Source organism: Lepidochelys kempii, chromosome 1 (assembly GCF_965140285.1).
Source record: "Lepidochelys kempii isolate rLepKem1 chromosome 1, rLepKem1.hap1, whole genome shotgun sequence".
Classification (NCBI taxonomy): domain Eukaryota; kingdom Metazoa; phylum Chordata; order Testudines; family Cheloniidae; genus Lepidochelys; species Lepidochelys kempii.
In genome coordinates, this window is record NC_136380.1 from 108,080,043 (window position 1) to 108,100,790 (window position 20,748).

Below are 20,748 nucleotides of genomic sequence, written 5' to 3' on the forward strand. Positions count from 1 at the left end.
TATACCTTTACACTTGACTTACAGAGTGTATGTTCCTTTCTATTTTCCTCAGTTGGATTTTACCTCCAATTTTTAAAGGATGTTTTTTTGCTGCTACCCACCTCCTTTACTCTGCTGTTTAGTGGCTTTTTTAAAAAAAAAATTGGGGTATACATTTATTTTGAGTCTCTATTATGGTGTTTTTAAATAATTTCAATGCAGTTTGAGGCATTTTATTCTTGTGACTTTTCCTTTTAATTACCCTTTTTTCCATTTATTTATGCCGGGCCAGCCCTATTGACTGCCTGGCCTGAGCCAACCTGCTCCAGGAATCCTGGAAGAGCAAACATGGCAAGCATTACTGCATCCCACCCTCCAGATGGACTTCTCACAGCAAGATTCTGCTGGAGGAACCCAAGGAGTAAATTGGACCCTTATTTTGCCAACTAAAAAAGTATTTGCATTGTGTGACATAAATGGACACAAACAAAAATGTTAGTCACAGCCTCCTTGGACTGAGAGATCTTTAAGGGATGGGTTTTTCATTTTGATCTAGGTGTGCACATGTGCTCTTATGCTCTGTCTACTGAGGTTCCTGTTTTTAACTTTTTGCTTCTTGAATGTGTTTCTGTTCTGTTCCTTTCTTCTTTTTTCGTCTCTTCCTTATATATCTGGTTAAGACCTAAAGACTTGAAAGCTCTTTATTTGTTTTATATTGCACTTGTGTCTAAATGTCAGCCCATATCTTTGTCCAGGCCTAACTCTTTGCTTCAGAAGTTGTTTTCTCTGATTACATGTCCCCTGACCCTTTCCTCCCAAGCCAAGCTTTTGCAATCCTCCTCTTTTAGCTTCCTTTCTCCTCTACGTACTTCTCATTCCCTCTTTATCTCTTTCTTCCCATGCAGCACATACCTATGTAGCTGCTGTTTTATTTATCTGGCTTTGTCTTCCAGGCTTTCAGCTCCCAACTGTTGCTGTCTCTCCTTGTCTGTATGTCTGTCTCAACACTCATACATATTTTTTCTTTTTGGTCCCTCTGGATATTTCTAGCATTTTCAGGTAACAACTGTCGGTCTGTTTTGAAGCACTTGTAATTATTGGGGCTGCTCAGTGCTGAAGTAAACCAAACCCTCAAGGTGTCAGTAGCACACCAGGTTCAGAGGTAGACACAGTAGGTGCTTCAGCAGCTAAGCCTTTTAGGGACTAGCCCTGGTGTGTCCCAATAACCCCTCAGACACAAGGCTAAGTGAAAGGGTACTTTACTAAGGCTGGCAGGAAATGGAAAGGTTGCAGTTACCCTTGGTACAGTGGCTTAAACTGTTAGAATTTAAAGTAAGCAACAGTGGTTCTTGTTTAAGTCCATGGGCAGTCCAATCAAGAGTCAGGACTCTTCAGGTCTGAAGCCTGGAGTGCCCTCTCCAGTTCTGTCTCTATTCTAGCAAATAGGATCTTGTAGTTTTCCAGGCCAAGCTCAGGTAGCTCCCCACAAGTCCCATAGAGACCTGTGCCCAGCTGTAATATCTGGCAGTGAAAACCTGTTCTGCATTCAGTTCCTAAGGGTCCCTCTCTGCTTCCAGCTTCTGTGTATCTTCTGGCACACCATGCAGCTGCTGCTTCCCAACAAACCCCAGACATTTCCTGGTTCAGGACCATTCCCCGTACATGGCCAGAGGAAACGGAAGTGCAGCAAGGAGAGGACACTCTAAAGCCCCAATTCTTGAGACACTTACACATGCTTATTGTTATTCATGTGAATATGTGCCTATTCGTGTGCCTTAAGCTAAGTGCATACATAAGCATTTGCAGAACTGACATCTTATTAGGTTCATGCCAGAATCAGAGGTCATTAGTATGCCAGACTCAATGGAACAAGGCCTTAAAAATGTGTAGGAAAAAGCTCATAAATAAAGCAGAAAGTTAGTGCTTTTACGAATAATGGTTCAGTTCTTATATCTGTGCCCTGTAACTGTGTATGTCATTATAATGGTTTTACAGACATTAATACCACAAAAAGACAAATTTTACAATAGGTTTAGTTTGGCTTTTTTTCACATTTCATTAATGTACTGCGAAAATGTATGTTGTGTAAAATATCTTTATATTATAACTGTCTGTCTTTTCTGGGTAGCTATTTTGAAAGTACTGCCAGAAACACACAGCACTCCCACAAATTGCCTTTTTTAAACTAAAGAATAGCTTCACAGATTCCCTTGACACCTATTAAGTATGAACTAATACTGCCTTTATACCACCTACACTCCATCTCAGCGACCATGCCGTAATTTTGAATGTCTGTACTTCTGCATCCTACACCTTTTCTTTAAAAAAAAAAAAAAATAGCAGTAATTGAAGCTTTGGTAGTCATCAATGACAATTTTACTTAATCTTTAAAAATGTATCATTTTGAAAAATAACATTAAAACCCTAATGATTTTCTAATTAAAATAACTATGACTATAATTCACAGATGGTTTACATTTATAAGAGTCTGAATGTCATTAAAATTTCAATCTCAGATGAGAGCACTTTGTAGTCCTGAAAGTATTCAGAAGTGAGTGTCTTGGAGAACATTTTAACCTTTTTGTCCCCCTTGACAAGCAAGAAACTTTATGTGATTAGAGAGCAGACCAAAATGAAGACAGGCTGTAGTTTCAAAACTGGTTTTATATGAGACACATAACTGATGTATGAAATCCAAACATTTTCATTATTCTCCCTCTCACGGAGCATCAACATTGTACATTGTGGAGTGAGTATAGATGTTCTAGATTAACTTCAGAAGATTCATTTCAAAGGTAGATCTATACAAAGCTCAATTAAAACTAAAGTAATCTCATGTTTCATGCCAACAATAGACGTTGTTTAAAGGTGTACTGACAGTAGAGTTGTCACATGTTGCAAAAAATTGTAAATAGTGTTTACGCAAATTTAAAAATGCATTTGCTTCAGTCATGATTGTGTCCCTTTTGGATTCACTTATAAAGCTCCATAGGCTTCTTTGAGCTTCCCATCTAATTATAAACTCATCCAGTCAGGGAATATCATCGAATCATAGAATATCATGGTTGGAAGGGACCTGAGGAGGTCATCTAGTCCAACCCCCTGCTCAAAGCAGGACCAATCCCCAACTAAATCATCCCAGCCAGGGCTTTGTCAAGCCTGACCTCCCTAGATAACCCATTCCAGTGCTTCATCACCCTCCTAGAGAAAAAGTTTTTCCTAATGTCCAACCTAAACCTCTCCCACTGCAACTTGAGACTATTACTCCTTGTTTCATCATCTGGTACCACTGAGAACAGTCTAGATCCTTCCTCTTCGGAACCCCCTTTCAGGTAGTTGAAAGCAGCTATCAAATCCCCCCTCATTCTTCTCTTCTGCAGACTAAATAATCCCAGTCCCCTCAGCCTCTCCTCATAAGTCATGAGTTCCAGCCCCCTAATCATTTTTGTTGCCCTCCGCTGGACTCTTTCCAATTTTCCACATCCTTCTTGTAGTGTGGGGCCCAAAACTGGACACAGTACTCCAGATGAGGCCTCACCAATGCTGAATAGAGGGAAATGATCACGTCCCTCGATCTGCTGGCAATGCTCTGTTATACTGTGTTTCTTATGAGACTAAGTGCAACTAACCAACAAATTTCATATATAAAGAGTTTTAAATTCTCAAAGTGAATTTTTCATGTTCAATCCAAAGGCTAAAAGAAAAATTGCAAAAACAAAAATGTGTTGAATAAATACAAGTGATGTACAAATTTGAGGAAGCGTTAGTCCGCTCATTCAGTCAGATATTTGCTTGTAGAAAAAGAGAGCAAATCATTTAGCATCAGCTGTTGGTAATACTCATCTTTTCAACAAAAATATATCCGCTGAAGTGAAAATGATAAACACAGGAAAGGGTCTATATTTTTGCATTATTATTTTAAATATTTTGGTAGTTAGGATCCTGTACATGTCCTGGTAATTTAAAATAGATCATCCCTGCCCTGAGGACTTTATAGCAGCATGGAAACAGGCACGAAAAGAGCGAAAGAAAGATGCTTAGAGGGTGGTTAGGAAGAAGAGTTGTGTGGAGCTATGGGGGTAATATGCAGAAATCAGAACAGGCACACAACTGTGCAGAGCCTTGAAACTGAGAATGAAAAGCTTCAATTTGATACAGAAGGCTAGTGGAAACCTTAGAAAGAAGGTAAAAAGAGGAAGTAACATAATCAGAGTAGAAGGAAAAGGTGATTTTAAGGGGTGTCATCATGCCCAACACTGGGGCCTCTGAGAAACACTCTAATACAAATAATAAATAATGATAATAATACTAGCAGAAGGATTTTGGATGAATGGAGTCAAGGAGTGAGAAGCAGGGAGACCAGAGAGAAGGAGGTTGCAGTAATCAAGGCAAGAAATGAGAACAGCATGGTAAATGTGTTGCCCATAGGGATAGAGAAGAAAAGAACAGGGGTTTGGGGCGGTGGGACTTGGTGGGGTGGAGTTTGAGAAGTTGATGATGAAGAACTTAGTGACAACCCATAGAACTTAGTGGCAAACTTGATGTGGTGGGAGAAGAGAGACGGCTTGTGGAGAGAGATATGTGGGCATGAGTGGCATAGAGATGATAGTTGAAGCCACGATAACATTTGAGGTTATCCAGAAAATAGTAGAGAAAAAAAGAAGAGGGGACCTGAGGACAGAGCCCTAAGGAAAGGCAGTAGAGACTGGCCAAGGAGTAATGGAGAAACCAAAAGAGACATGAAAGGTGCAAATCAGAGAATTAAGAGAACTGGGCAGGTATAGAATGATGAAAGTTTGGGGAGGAGGGAGAGATCAACTGTGCGAAGTCAGCTGATAAATCAAGGATAGCCCCATAGAGGAATGGCCTCATGGACTGCAGTATAAAGAGGTCACTAGAGACCATGGTAAGATCATTTTGGCTGAGTAAGGAAGTGGTGGTTGGATTTCTGTGGCTCAAGGAAAGGGCAGTCTTGCTTGTATAAGCAAGTATACTTGTATAGTAAAAGGTAGGGAGAAATGAGTCTGCAAATTCTATTGCAAATGAAAAGTAATTTTATTCCGCTTTGTGAAAGGAGTAACTATTCCAGAATAAAATCACTTGTATTCTGCAGTAGAGTATCTACATGGGACAATTATTCCAAAATAGCTATAGTGGAATAATTATTCCAGAATAGCTATGCTGAAGAATTTTCCCATGTAGACAAGGCCTAAGATTCTCTGTAGGTTTCTTACTAAAGCAGGTTTGGTGAAATGTAGTTCCCATCTCCCTCAAAAGGCTTAATTTACTATGATGATTGTGCATGAGAATGAAACAGATAGAAATTTTAGAAAAGAGTCTTTGCTTTTACAATGTCTATCCATCACTGGTGAAATTAGATAGAAGACTAACATTTATATGCTCAAATCAGAATTTAGATAACTCACCTATCATTTTCATCTGCAAAATTAGGGAGCTAAATTACTGAAGGCCACTTTGAACATTTGGTCTGAAACACCAATCTCCATGAAGTCACAGGAATGGAAGAATGGCCTAAACCATTTCTGAATTTGGTTTTAAGTTTCTAGACTTGATTTATATTTAATAGTTTAGCATAGTTCATTATTATCAGTGACATATATCTGTGAGTAGTGGTCAGATAGAAAACAGTTAGTTGAAGAAAGTGTGCACATTTCCTTGCTAATACCTGTGTCTCAGGTTTATACTACAATGAGTAGATATTGTATAAAGTGTCACACCAGTTTCCTGCCAAAAATTGTGAGCAATTTCAAAAATGAAAGACAGCACACTGTGCAGTAATAAACATTGAGCAACTATCCTCTGAAACTTTCTGGGAATGCAACAAACATAATGAAACAAAACAAATTAATAGCTAGGTGGTATCTACAGCATGAACAGTGAATCTTGACAATTTTGGACCTCCCCTTCCCACAACACACACATAAACCAAAGCAAGCAACATAGTGTAAGTTAATGAAGCCACCACAACTGTAAATTTGGTTTTGTGAATATCATATTCTTCCAGATATTTAGGAATTTTTACAGGAAATATCATACTGGATTACATGGGAGATTTGAAACTGTTGGTTTGTTTCATCATTGCGTACTGACATTTCTTTACTTTGGTTTTAGGCATGTCCAGCACTGAATCATTGTTTAAATTATTTAATCAGAGTTTTGCACATGCTTTTATTAACTGACTGTAGATTTTGTTGAAATCAAACAGCAGTATAGTAGTATGCTAATTCTGTAACCTTGGCTGCGTATATGGGGTATTCTGAAGAAAGCACAACATAAGTTGCAATATCTTCTGTGTTTTGTCAGCTTATGATGATTTGAGCTTTTTTGTCCATTTGTACAAAGGTTGTTTTTTCAAATTCTGCTGTCAGTCACACAAAGGCATCCCCACAGAAAATATTTTCAATGGGGCTGCACTGGTGTAACAGGCCTGTAGGCTACAAACAAGTAAAATTTGGAATAATTTGTGCAATTATTGCCAGACTTGTACAAATTAATCAATACACCTATTAACCATACAGGTTGAATAGCAATCCCAGCAGCAAAAGGAGCTATATTCTTCATCGTTAAGCATAGCTCACTGAGTGCTTGTGTCTTCTTTAAAATTCTAAGTAGCAAAGAAATGCTTCTTCCACAAAAGTCCTGAGAAGAAAATAGCATATGAGGCAACTCTTACTTAATCATTTCTCCCGTTTTCTCAGTAATCACTGTTTGTAAAGACGCAGATTTTTTAAGGCTGCTAGAAAGAAATATCTTTGAAAGAGGTACATAAAAAGAACTGCTAAGGATTTTTTGTATTGTCTGTGCATGTTCGGAAAGTTTCAAAAGCAAGGTGTTTCCTTGTGGTCTTATAAATGGAAGGGAAAAGCACCAGATACAGGTATTGTGACTATTTTAAGTTTTTGATCTCATCTCAACCATTTGCTAGATGCTTTATGTGTGATCATTATTTATCTATTATCATTTTGCCCTTTTTTTCTTGATGGTAAAGGTTTCTCTGCTGTTTGTATTTTAGATAGGAGTCCAAAAAGTATTTCTAAAGTACTGGCAAGTTGACCATCTCAATGATTTGCGCCTTCAGCTGCAGAGGAAAATTATAACTTGTCAAAAAGGTAACAATTACAGAACTATAATTTTTGTACATTGAGTGCAAGAGCATTTTGTGATATGGGAGTTTTCTCTTCCCTGATTAGTTATTGCATTTGTCAAGGTTCCTCCCCCACTCTGAACTCTAGGGTACAGATGTGGGGACCTGCATGAAAAACCTCCTAAGATTATCTTTACCAGCTTAGGTCAAAACTTCCCCAAGGTACAAAATATTCCACCCTTTGTCCTTGGATTGGCCGCTACCACCACCAAACTAATACTGGTTACTGGGGAAGAGCTGTTTGGACGCGTCTTTCCCCCCAAAATACTTCCCAAAACTTTGCACCCCACTTCCTGGACAAGGTTTGGTAAAAAGCCTCACAAATTTGCCTAGGTGACTACAGACGCAGACCCTTGGATCTTAAGAACAATGAACAATGAACAATCCTCCTAACACTTGCACCCCCCCTTTTCTGGGAAATGTTGGATAAAAAGCCTCACCAATTTGCATAGGTGACCACAGACCCAAACCCTTGGATCTGAGAACAATGAAAAAGCATTCAGTTTTCTTACAAGAAGACTTTTAATAAAAATAGTAGTAAATAGAAATAAAGAAATCCCCCCCTGTAAAATCAGGATGGTAGATACCTTACAGGGTAATTAGATTCAAAAACATAGAGAATCCCTCTAGGCAAAACCTTAAGTTACAAAAAAGATACACAGACAGAAATAGTTATTCTATTCAGCACAGTTCTTTTCTCAGCCATTTAAAGAAATCATAATCTAACACGTACCTAGCTAGATTACTTACTAAAAGTTCTAAGACTCCATTCCTGGTCTATCCCCGACAAAGACAGACTATAGACAGACACACAGACCCTTTGTTTCTCTCCCTCCTCCCAGCTTTTGAAAGTATCTTGTCTCCTCATTGGTCATTTTGGTCAGGTGCCAGCGAGGTTACCTTTAGCTTTTTAACCCTTTACAGGTGAGAGGAGCTTTCCCCTGGCCAGGAGGGATTTCAAAGGGGTTTACCCTTCCCTTTATATTTATGACAGCATTTGACAGATTTCCAAACAATTCCACCTCCAACTAACAACTACAGATTTTTTAGAAGTCCAGACTAACATTGTTAACAAGTGCACCTTTTGACTGACAAACCCAGTTTGAGTTCTAGTTGTTGGCTGCAATTAAAACTAAATGCTCCTTTATCAGTTCTTTTTTTATCAATGCTTCTTGTTTTTTAAAGAGCAGACAATATTTCTAGGATTTAAGTGTTTTTAATATCACTCTTAATTCCCCACTATAACAAATAGAAGATGCAAACTTTTTTAATATTTACATATATCTTTCATCCATAAAACAGCTACTTTTAATGCTACTAATTTAGGGTGTTGGTTGTCTTTATTTTGTTCTCATTTGCTGTATCTTACATATTTTCTTTTGGCTTGTTTTTTTTCTCTTTGACTTTTATGTTGGTGTCTTTACTAAGGTCATTTTGACATTTTTGGCACACTTTTTGAAGAGATACTATCGACTGTCTCCTGATTTCCTGTAGTTTCTGTTCTATTTCCAATCAGAATCTCAAATAACTATTTCAAATGCGAATATTGCTTTGTATAAAGCAGCTTCCTTCACGCTATACATTATGTATTTAGTTGGCTTGTAGCATCAACAATTCACATTAACACTTTTTTTAAAAAAAGCTGACTCAGTAGACAGAAGTATGTCTTGGTTTTACAGTTGTCACGTAGTTGGCTAAAAAATGTCCTGGATATTTATTTATTTTTAAAAAACCTATCACTTTAACGATCTGTTCTTCACTAAATGGGGGTTGTAGAGAGAAAGCAGGGGAAAGAGAGAGAACACTTGAAGCAAGGGGAACAAAGTCATCTGTGTGGAAATAATAATAGGAATTAATAATGTTTCAGGTTTTGGAGGATGTTAGTTTACACAGGCCCCCATTCAACAAGGTATTGAAGCACATGTCTAACTTTAAATGCAATTAGCCCGATTGCCTCCACACATTTATCTGCATTAGAAAAGCAAAACTGGTTCATTCAGCTTTCTCTCTCATGCTGACTACCAAGAAAAGTTGAAAAACTGCACCTTATTGTATCTAGTTTGAACTCAATGACCATTAATATTCCACTTCACCACAAAGTAGACCTTCCTCAGCTGCCATAATAACGAGGTTTACAAGACATCTGCAAAGTTTAATCCTAAATAAGGAGGATGGATGCTTCCTTAGCTCCCCACAAAATTCAGTTTCTTGGCCTCTTGTTTCCAGCCTCCAGATTTGACTTCCATTTAAAAATTCACTTTCTCAGGAACAGTATTTAGAAAGCTCTCACCTATTATGGGGCAGATTTTGCCTGTCTTTACACACGTGTGGAGAAGTCTGAGGAAGCTGATGGAATAAAGAACATTCCTGTCCCACAGATGGCTTGAGTAAGGCCCAGGCAGACTTCCTCCACCCGTGCATCAGCCTGCAAAGTAAGCTGTACTCCACAAATAGGTGTAGTTGCAATTATGTAACAACTGCAAGCCCAGGAGCTTTGAGAGGTTTAGAATGCCTTCTGCTCCTCCCCAAGAGGCAGTATGACTCAACATGACCTTACATAGGCCCTTCTCCCCTAGAATAAATGGATCCCACCGAGTCTCCTGACAGCCACACAAGGGGTAGGGTACTCTTAGGCTGATGGACATCAGTCTTGTTGTACTTCAAGCCAGAGATCTTTTGAAGCTAAAGACATGTCTTTTTCTTTATGACATGTTGATTAAGGGCATAATGCAACGGCATCAAATACCAGTCATGACATTAGATTGTACAGAACAGACTCAAATCTGTAGACATGGACAATCTCTAATAGGTAATCTAGTCTTGAAATGGGTAAAGTGAAGTTTTACATTTATTTATTCAAATGTAGTCATTGTGCCTATCTCAGATTCAAAGCACAGTATAAAATGTATATCATTTTTATAAAATATTATAACAGAGCACCTCAGAGTTCTCCAAAAGAAAAACAGCCCTCATACAAAAATCTTATACATCATCCCATACATCATCCATCCAAATCTTTCCAGTCATCCCCTCAGTAATTTTCCACCCTGCCTTCAACAAAGGCCTGAGAAAACAGGTAAGTCTTTCATCATGTGTTGATAGGTCACCAAGCCCAGACTGTAGTGGAGAAAGGAGGTAAACAACTTAAACAGCCAAGTATCCCTCCCTGAAAATTGCCACCAGACCCATCCCAGATAAACCAGAAGTTGTGAGCTCAAGTACTTCAGATTATCACAGTACATTTGTACTTCAGTGTCCAAGTACGGCAGCTACCCAGGAGCAGTTCTGATCACTCTGAATCAACTACAGAACTGATTGGAGGACTGAGGGAAAAGCTAATTATCCTTTAGTTTTTCCATCATGATCCAGCCAAAGTATGAATTAATGTATCTGTGTATGGAAGCCAAATCCACAACCTGCCACAATTTCCACACATCAATCTTTGTACCAAAGGGAAACCCTCAAGAATCAGGTACACCTCTGGCCTTGGAGATTCTGGACCTCAAATATTTTAGGTGGCCAACATAAATGAGGAAAGCAATGCAGTAAGGACTACATTATGAACAGTAGAGCCTGCCAAAAGATGACACTTGTATTTTGCTTCCAATTGGAGGTTTCAAAATTTGTTTTCGTTCTGCATTGGAATGAAAGCAAAAACTCTCAAACATTTTAATGAAGACAGAATTTTGTTGAAATGTCCGTTTTTGGATTGAAACCAGATCTGTTCAATTCAGAAAGTTTGTGGAAGGCGGTGTGGGTGGAGAAAGTCTTTCTCTCTGTCTTCTCAATGAACTTAGTCAAAACCGATACATCTCTGCCTCAGTGAAACAGCATATTTCATCAAAAATATTATGACCAGCATGTCAATTTCAGTTTCCCATCCTCTGTCAGTCCTGCTAACAATCATAATGGAGATTTATCCAGCACAAATATATTTCTTATCCTCTGCCATTGGTTCACTTTTGCTTTATTTATCTTTAAAAAAATAAAACAAAAATATCTAAAACAAAGTTAAAAAGGTTTCAGAGCTTTAGAGATATGGTGTTTTCTTCAAGATGATTTAGGATTTTCTGCTTAAATGTTTAGCAAATATCCCATTTGCTCTGAAAATATGTTTCAGAAAGTACAGCAGGTGAAGGAACAATTCTGTATCATTAAGCTCTTTCAATATTGTGTATTTGAGAGCAGTGAACTCTCCTAGATTATGTTCTGTGCATGTATTCATTACCTCCTCAACACCAGCATTTTATGAGTTCAGATTCAGTAATGTGTGTGTCAAATATGAAGCCTCTCATAAAATTGTCAAAAGAAAATTCACTATTAATTTCCTTTTGAACTAAATAAGGTTAGTTCATTAATATTTCTGATGTTAAAGAAGTCAACTTTTATTATAAAATGTGGCTAGAGAGATTGAGACATGGTTGGCTACAATAATGGAAATGTAAACCCTCAAATTCCTCCATTATAAACATGCTTGAAATAAATAAGACTGGGTCAATTCAAACCCCAGTGAATTTTGGACACAGAGAATATTGATATATTCACATTAACCTTTCCTGCATTTCAAGCAATTAAACACTGAGCATCCCTAAGAAAATCTAATTATAAATATATAAACAAGGACAAGGAAGGTGATAGCAAATACCTTATGTTGCTCTCAGCTTTATCCTCTTTATTTTATTCAGTAACATTTTACATCCCTGGAACACATTTTTCCCGTAGATTAGTTTAGCATGACTGTTTTCTATTTCATTTTATACTATGGCATTCTTAAGAGCTAAATATTCAATTGTGCAATTAAAAAAAAAAGCCTTATGCTTTTTAGATTTTTGGCATGTCTTTACCTTAAAACCTTAACATCATATTTTTCATTGTTTTGGTGTTTTTTTCCCTTGACCTCAACATTGAATAAAGGCTGTGGTCAAATTTTGCTCACCTTACTCACAGGAATATTTCCGGTGGCTGTAATGGGACTAACTGCGTGAAGGAGATGAGTGAGATTTGACTCAATGTGGATATGTGTTCTTACTAGATGAAAGTCAAAGTGATAAAATCACCTAAATATTTCTCGCATCAGTTAAATAATCCTAAAACAGCTTCCTAGTGGGACACACTGCACTTCTAACCCTGGAAAAAGACGATACATGTGATTTTAATTTGTGACATTTTCATGAATGTAAAGAAAAACTTTATTTGGTGATTGTAGGGGTGTATTACATTTAAATATATGTATTTTATTTTATTTTATTTTTTCTCCCTGAAACCTTTACATTTTTACTATGGGGAACTAATGCACATGATTTTCAGGCAGAAGGACTTATGAAATAGTCCAAGCACTTTTTAAAATTCTCTAAAACATTTGTGAAATTGTTTCTTGTAAAGTGTGACATGTGTGTAGAATATACATGATGGTGGTGTAGTAGGAATATTTTAGTAACATAATTTTAAATGACGTGTATAACTCGCCTATGGCTTCATCACTCATGTGTAATGTGATCATCCCAAACTCATGCAAATAGACCTTTATGCACACTACGCTATCTGTTCCTTGTACTGTGTGTGTATATATACAATTTGATTTAGAATAAAATATCCACCCACAAACTCTGAGTATTCTGTTGATTATTTAAAATTACAAGTAAAGTACAATACAGTTCGCTCACTCTTCCTACTAAGCCACAGCACATACTCAATTATTACTGCCCCCATAGGTAGGCCAATAACTCCATCCACCCACCTCTCTTGGAACAACATATATCTAAAATAACAATTGTATCCAGATGTCCATATGAAAAACTCTAGTATTCAAAGGATGATACTGTTACATTACAAAGAATGTAAATATACATTCTTTATAATATATGGAACCCAGAGACTCTATCCCCTTAGACAGTTTTTATTAATCTCTTGTCATAGGTTGGGAGACTAAGAGTTTAATTTTTGTACATAATAAGGAGAGAAACATTGAATGAATGTAAGAAAAGGCTATTATCTCTTTTGCAATTGGACAGGTGCCAACATTGTTTCCCACTATGAGGAAGTTCACAAACTGTACATTCTATCATATAGAAAATTAGCACATTGTGAGCCAAATGATGTTTTAAATTTGTGCCATAATATTCTCCTCTCACACTCCCTAGAGTAAGCTTCATAGTGTGATATAAGCAAAGGGGAGAAAAATTGCCAGTGAAACTAAATACTGAGTAATGGTAACTCAAACTGGTAAATGAGTTTATTACTATGCCTCAGTTTAGGCATTGTTATTAGTGAGCAAAAAATGCATATTGTCCATTTTGGTATGCAATTGGTAGAGAAAGCCTAATATTTCTTTCTCCTTTTATAAAGGAATATTGCTAGATATTTATTCACACTATCCATTTTACAGCTGAATGCACAATAATATTAAGTTATTCATTGTTGAATTCTATCTTTCATTGATCTATATCTTTTTTTCTTCCATTATGGCAGTTGTAAGAGGATTTCTAGCTCGCCAGCGTTTGCTACAGAAGATGAGCATCAAACAGCAAGAGGTCACATCAATCAAAGGCTTTCTGCAGAATGCAGAGGATATGGGGCTGAAAGCATATGATGCTTTGGTCATTCAGAATGCTTCTGACATTGCTCGGGAAAATGACCAGCTCCGCAATGAAATGAATGCTGCTTATTGTAGGGAAAAGTTAGAGGTTAGAAACAGGCAAGAAGAAGCCCCCAAAAGGTAAGGAGGGAAAGCAACTTCTCTAACTGTAGGAATCAGTTTTCCTAAAGTTCTCAGTGCAGTCCATGCTAGTCATGGCAGTAATAATGCTCATATGTAAACTTGACTCTGGCTTCTTTAAATGTATGCTTAAATGACTCTTGGGTCTTCATTAAATACTTTTCTAGTTTGTAAAGCCAAATCAAGTAGTTAATTTTAGCTGCATAAAGCAACGATGTACAAGCTATCAGATTTAGGAGGTACCAGCACATACAATAACTATTGTTTAAATCTGTCAGACATTTTAGCATTTAAAAATAAATAGTGTTTCAGTATAAGTGAGATAGATTTTAAGTGAGACTTTTTAATAAATAAATAATACATAATAAATAATAATAATAATAACTCTAACTTAGAAAATTCAGCTGGATACGTGCCAAGATAACAGGAACAGCTATGAAGGCATAAAAAAGGCAGTGAAGTCCAGACTGAGAAATGTGCCTAATAGATTGCCAAGAGGATCTTTTCTTCTCATTTAAAAAAATCGCCTAACATTTAGCTTTAATTGGAAGTTTAATGAACCTATTCTAGCAAATCTAGCAAATATTCTAGCATCCATCCCTGTACAGATACCTGCATGGAGAGGTGGTTTTTGTAATAGAAACTTATTATCTGTGTCTATAACTCACTGATCATAGGAATGTTTATTTTTCCACAGAAGCTTGATTCCAGCTCATTGTATCTTATCAGAAACAGCTCCCCCTTGCCTCCGTTGACTCTGTCAGATGATTTTTATTGAAGTAAAAATGACAGTGGGTCTGTTTAATTAACTTCAGATATCCCAGTGATTAAATACTGAAGGAAATGCCTTTGTAGGAAAGACTGTAATTAAACATTACACTGAAAACAAATTATCCACTGAGCACCAAGCTTTCATCTTTAGCTATTTCATGTACTACATGGGCAGCTGGCTATATCCTGTAGTTGAATCCAGCTCTGCTGGTGATCTGCCATGCAGAAATACAATTATAAAAACAAATGCTGGAGAGCTTGTTTGTAAAGTTCTTGTACTGCCATCTTTTAGTTACTACAGTACGTTACTACACTGTATTACAAGGCTGGTTTTAGACATCTGGAAGGTGTCTTCAGTTACTTTTAATCTAAGTAACTCTTGCTTTTTAAGATTGAAGGACTTTGGTGCAGGGGGGTGGGGGGGAGGTCTAATTTTCACCAGCTTGTTGGAATTGAGCTAGCAACGTTATTTTCCAGTATATAATGGAAACTGCAGAGATTTTAAGTACAATCACTACAATAAGTTAGAAAAATCCAAAGTTGTGCTCAAAATGATAATAGAGGAAAGCTTAAACAAGAAGACTTGTGTTGGTGTTTTGGTAGGATATAACACAAAGCCCAATTCATCTGTTAAAAGGTTACAATATTTTGTACAACTAGAATTTCTAGTTGTCTTTTTTAGAAAACAGTGATGAAAGTTCAGCATTTGCTGCCTCAGTAACTTTCTATTAAAATGCATTTCCCAGAAATGATCATTCAGATTGAAATCCTAGCTCTTGATTGTGCTTAACAATCAAAGTGTGAACAATTCATTCAATGAATGTCTGATCAACAATATGAAAGTGCTTGAGGAAAGCTGTATTTGGGTGAAAAAGATCCAGTGTCCTCTTTTATCATAACACAGGAAATGGAAGAATGCTAGCAGCTTGATCTGGATTTGTTTGTCAGAAGATTACTACACACCCTCTAGGCACACCAGGGGTGTTGGAAGATTGTTTACCAAAAAGCCATTGTTATGTTTGCATGAACAGGTTCATTGTTATCATTTGAATAATGCATCTGGGCATCTTTTCTGTGTTTTCAGAGCTGAAGATAGGGGTGGGAAAGTCTCTGAGGACAGCTTTGCCGGCTGCCGAACGCCTAAGCATTTTCATTCCAGTTCTGTGCCTGTCCCCATGGCAGTGGATGTCTTGGTACATTCTGTGGCTGGATCATCCATCAGATCCCCCTCCCTGCACTCTGTGTTCAGCATGGATGATAGTAATACCCTGCCATCACCAAGGAAACAGCCTCCTCCCAAACCAAAGAGGGACCCCAACACACGACTGAGCGCTTCATACGAGGCCGTTAGCGCTTGCCTGTCGGCAGCTTCTAAGGAAACAGCTAATGAAGGTTAGGCAGAAAGGAAGTAACCCACACAAACATTGATCTTTTGACTCTGAATCTTTAAAACATTTTCAGATGCCTTCATAAAGTCTCATTTCCTTAGAATTTCTTCAGTGGCAGTAAATAAAATTGCCAATTTATCAGTAATTTCTAAATCAGAAAATAACTATTCATTTGTTCTAATTTCCTAGTTTGTCAACAACAAAAAACTATTTACAGAGTTCTCCCTGGAGATAAGTGAGCTGTGTCAATTTTAGCCATTCTGCCCTATTAACTATTTTATTTTACCTTTTAAACAGTGTTATAATTCTTTTGACAGCTAAAGTAGAACATTTTGAATGTTGAATTTTACCAGGTTAGCTCTAAATTATCTACTCTTTTTCTCCACATTAATATGAAGGCACAAGAATAAACCACACCAGAGAGCGTCACTTTAGTTGTGAGTTAAGTGACTTATATGAGAATTCACATGTGGTGAACTTGGATGTAATGGTACGCAGATCATACTGAAATAGAATGAAAGTCCACAAATGTTTCAAAGCATTCAGTGTGTAAACTGCAATTCTGATTAAAGTAGTCTTGCTCCCTTGCCTTCTTCAAATTAAAGAGGAAGAAATGCTTTTCACTCTCCCTTGTTAAGCCTGAGTAATCAGATTTTGCCTGGAGGCTAGCAGTTCCTTCCTCTGCTGCAATCGGGGTGGGAAATAATGTACAACCACTCTGTAGCCACTAGTATGGTGGCTAGAGGCCCTGCATGTCCTCTTTGCCTGATAATTTAGGTTGATGTGTCTATGTCAGATCTATTTCCATCTTTCCTATCCTCCTTCTGGCCCATCCACCCCTGAAACCGCTCCTTGTGTTCCAGAGGGGAGAGAAGCAGTTAAAGGATGGAGAGTTCCAGTCCATGTTTGAGGCTTTCTATCCCAGTTCAGTGAAACTGCAGCAGTTGCACAGTGTTTGGGCCTTCTGTATCCAGCAGTGCTAGGGAGGAATCATTTATCTACAATCAAATGGTTCTTTGAAATAATGACAATTTTTATTTATGTTAATGTTAGTGTATATGTAAAAAGAACAGGAGTACTTGTGGCACCTTAGAGATTAAGAAATTTATTAGAGCATAAGCTTTCGTGGGCTACAGCCCACTTCATTGGATGCATAGAATGGAACGTATAGTAAGAAGATATATATACATACATACAGATAAGTTGGAAGTTACCATACAAACTGTGAGAGGCTAATTAGTTAGGATGAGCTATTATCAGCAGGAGAAAAAATCTTTTCTCGTGATAATCAAGATGGCCCATTTAGACAGTTGACAAGAAGGTGTGAGGATATTTAACTTTAGGGAAATAGATTCAATATGTGTAACGACCCAGCCACTCCTATTCAAACCCAAGTTAATGGTATCTAGTTTGCATATTAATTCAAGCTCAGCAGTTTCTCGATGGAGTCTGTTTTTGAAGCTTTTCTGTTGCAAAATTGCCACCCTTAAATCTTTTACTGAGTGGCCAGAGAGGTTGAAATGTTCTCCAACTGGTTTTTGAATGTTATGATTCCTGATGTCAGATTTGTGTCCATTTATTCCTTTGCGTAGAGACTGTCCGGTTTGGCCAATGTACATGGCAGAGGGGCATTGCTGGCACATGATGGCATATATCACATTGGTAGATGTGCAGGTGAACGAGCCCCTGATGGCATGGCTAATGTGATTAGGTCCTATGATGGTATCACTTGAATAAATATGTGGACAGAGTTGGCATCGGGCTTTGTTGCAAGGATAGGTTCCTGGGTTAGTGTTTTTGGTGTGTGGTTGCTGGAGAGTATTTGCTTCAGGTTGGGGGGCTGTCTGTAAGTGAGGACTGGTCTGTCTGCCAAGATCTGTGAGAGTGAGGGATCATTTTTCAGGATAGGTTGTAAATCTTTGATGATGCGCTGGAGAGGTTTTATTGGGGGCTGAAGGTGACAGCTAGTGGTGTTCTGTTATTTTCTTTGTTGGGCCTGTCCTGTACTAGGTGACTTCTGGGTACTCTTCTGGCTCTGTCAATCTGTTTTTTCACTTCAGCAGGTGAGTATTGTAGTTTTAAGAATGCTTGGTAGAGATCTTGTAGGAGTTTGTCTCTGTCTGAGGGATTGGAGCAAATCTGGTTGTATCTTAGAGCTTGGCTGTAGACAATGGATCGTGTGGTGTGTCCTGGTATAGCAGTCATTGGTTTCCCGTATAGGGTGGTGTTTATGTGACCATCGCTTATTAGCACCGTAGTGTCCAGGAAATGGACCGCTTGTGTGGATTGGTCTAGGCTGAGGTTGATGGTGGGATGGAAATTTTTGAAATCATGGTGGAATTCTTCAAGGGCTTCTTTTCCATGGGTCCAGGTGATGAAGATGTCATCAGTGTAGCACAAGTAGAGTAGGGTTCTTAGGGGACGAGAGCTAAGGAAGTGTTGTTCTAAGTCAGCCATAAAAATGTTAGCGTACTGTGGGGCCATCTGGGTACACATAGCAGTGCCTCTGACTTGAAGGTATATATTGTCCCCAAATGTGAAATAGTTGTGGGTGAGGACAAAGTCACAAAGGTCAGGCACCAGGTTTTCCGTGGCATTATCGGGGATATTGTTCCTGATAGCTTGTAGTCCATCTTTGTGTGGAAAGTTGGTGTAGAGGGCTTCTACATCCATAGGTGCCAGGAGGGTGTTTTCTGGAAGATCACTGATGGATTGTAGTTTCCTCAGAAAGTCAGGGAAAGTGTATATGTACTAATTTATAAGTCACCTAGCATCTTTGAAGGTACATGGGCTAAATAAATGTGAAATTATTGAAGCAGATTCTTTACTTTGCCCAAGTTCTGATGGGAATGACAGATTGGAGGTCTGTCCAATGAGGCAGCTATAGCTCCATGATTCTCTACCCCAAGTGGAGCCTGGGGCTACTCTAACTGGTGACAGCTAGCCAGGATTCTAAGGGATCAATTACCAGTGGAGCATAGCCCCTGGCATGCCATCCACTTCCCCTCCTGCACCACAGGCTGTGAGGAGGGTAACTACAACCTGGTTATGCCAGCTCTAAACCTTTGAGAGAATGTCCTCCCTCATGTTCCGGTATTACTGATTACTTTGATGACTAAACTTTAATACTACTGATAGCAAGGCAAGATTCCATCTCTTCACCTCCAATGATAGAGGCCAGTGGTTTTTGAAGCAGAAAGTCCCGAGTCTTATCTCTTATTCCATATGTGTGTGAGTTAGCTTTTGACCAGAGCTCATTACAATACCTTGAATGCTATCGAATTAAGGTTTAAGTACAAAACCTTTGTAAGCCGTTATCTTGCAGAAGACTCAAGACCTTGATCTGTTGTTAATATATATATATATTTCCCTTTCAGTATTGACCCGACCAAGGCCACACAGTGATGATTATAGCACCATGAAAAAGATTCCTCCCAGAAAGCCAAAAAGAAGTCCCAACACAAAGCTCAGTGGCTCTTATGAAGAGATATCTGGCCAAAAGCCTGGGGATGTGAAACATTCAAATGTAGTATCTAAAACAGGTGGTCATGACATTATGACAATACAAAGAGCAGCTTCTACTGATGGGCCACATCACAGCACGTTGAGTTTGTGTATGTCACAGGAAGAGGAGGAAACTGAGCCGGTGTATATTGAAATGGTAGGGAATGCTATGATGAATAGTTCTGCTGAACCAGAAAGCCCAGACCAAGGAGAGTCTGTTTATGAAGAGATGAAATATTTTTTACCGGAAGAAGGCAGCAATGGTAATGGGATGGTTCCATTAGTGACCAGATCTCCTCCACTATTGTTTGAGAGCAAAAACTCTGTACCAGTTGAAGAACTTGATGCAAATAATCAAGCAGCCTTGGGCTATAAAGACTCTTATGACATTCCAGCCCCTTTCCCAAACTTGCTTCCCCATAGGCCCCCACTTCTTGTGTTTCCTCCAACCCCTGTAACATGCTCACCTGCTTCTGATGAATCACCCCTAACACCACTAGAAGTGAAAAAGCTTCCTGTCCTGGAAACAAATCTAAAATACCCTGTGCAGTCAGAGGGTTCAAGTCCTCTATCCCCACAGTATTCCAAAAACCAGAAAGGGGAGAATGAAAGGCCTTCATCCCCAGGTTTGGCTGTATTTAATGTTTCAAGCAGAGTATCTCCTCCTTCAACTCCTCCTCCTCCTCTCCCTCCCCCACCTCCTCCTATGCCCCCATCTGTTTCCTATCGACCTTCTTCACATTTTACTTTCCCCCTAGAGACTTGTGCTACTTTTCTGGTTAATACAGGGAAAACAGGAACAAACTCAGATCCATCAAAAGTACCTCAGAGACCAAGTCCTGTTCAAGTTGAAGGTTCATCTTCCCCATTCTCCAAGCTGCCTTACTCCCCAGGAAAGGTGGTAAGATCTGAGCACAGGAAATCAAACTCCAACTCATCATCTACACTTCCATACAGCCCTACAAACACAAGACCCTTGACCAGTCCCCTTGATGAGTTAACTAGCTTGTTCAACTCAGGACGGAGTATGCTTCGAAAGTCTGCGGCAGGAAGAAAGATTAGGGAGCCTGAAGGTAAGCTTGATTGGAATGCTTCACCTTACTATGTGTTCTTTCTGCATAAACTCAGTTGACAATATCTGTACCACAATATTTGTGCCAGTTCTCTTGGTTGTGGTATTAAATTTAAAAGTGAACTGAAAAGCACTGGTAAGTAAGTAACTCTTC

At 38.5% G+C, this 20,748-nt stretch overlaps 1 protein-coding gene across 6 annotated transcripts in view; it reads left to right on the forward strand.

The window, feature by feature from the left end:
• Positions 1–20,748, forward strand: part of MYO16 (myosin XVI) — a 610,604-nt gene that overhangs the window by 532,164 nt on the left and 57,692 nt on the right. For 5 of the 6 annotated variants that reach the window (XM_073349543.2, XM_078853554.1, XM_073349529.2 and 2 more), the window contains 4 exons: positions 7,013–7,109; positions 13,613–13,859; positions 15,715–16,022; positions 19,396–20,595. In XM_073349543.2, the coding sequence (XP_073205644.1) occupies positions 7,013–7,109; positions 13,613–13,859; positions 15,715–16,022; positions 19,396–20,595 (1,852 nt within the window). The remainder of the gene's footprint in view (positions 1–7,012; positions 7,110–13,612; positions 13,860–15,714; positions 16,023–19,395; positions 20,596–20,748) is intronic. The other variant, XM_078853553.1, reaches the window with a different exon arrangement.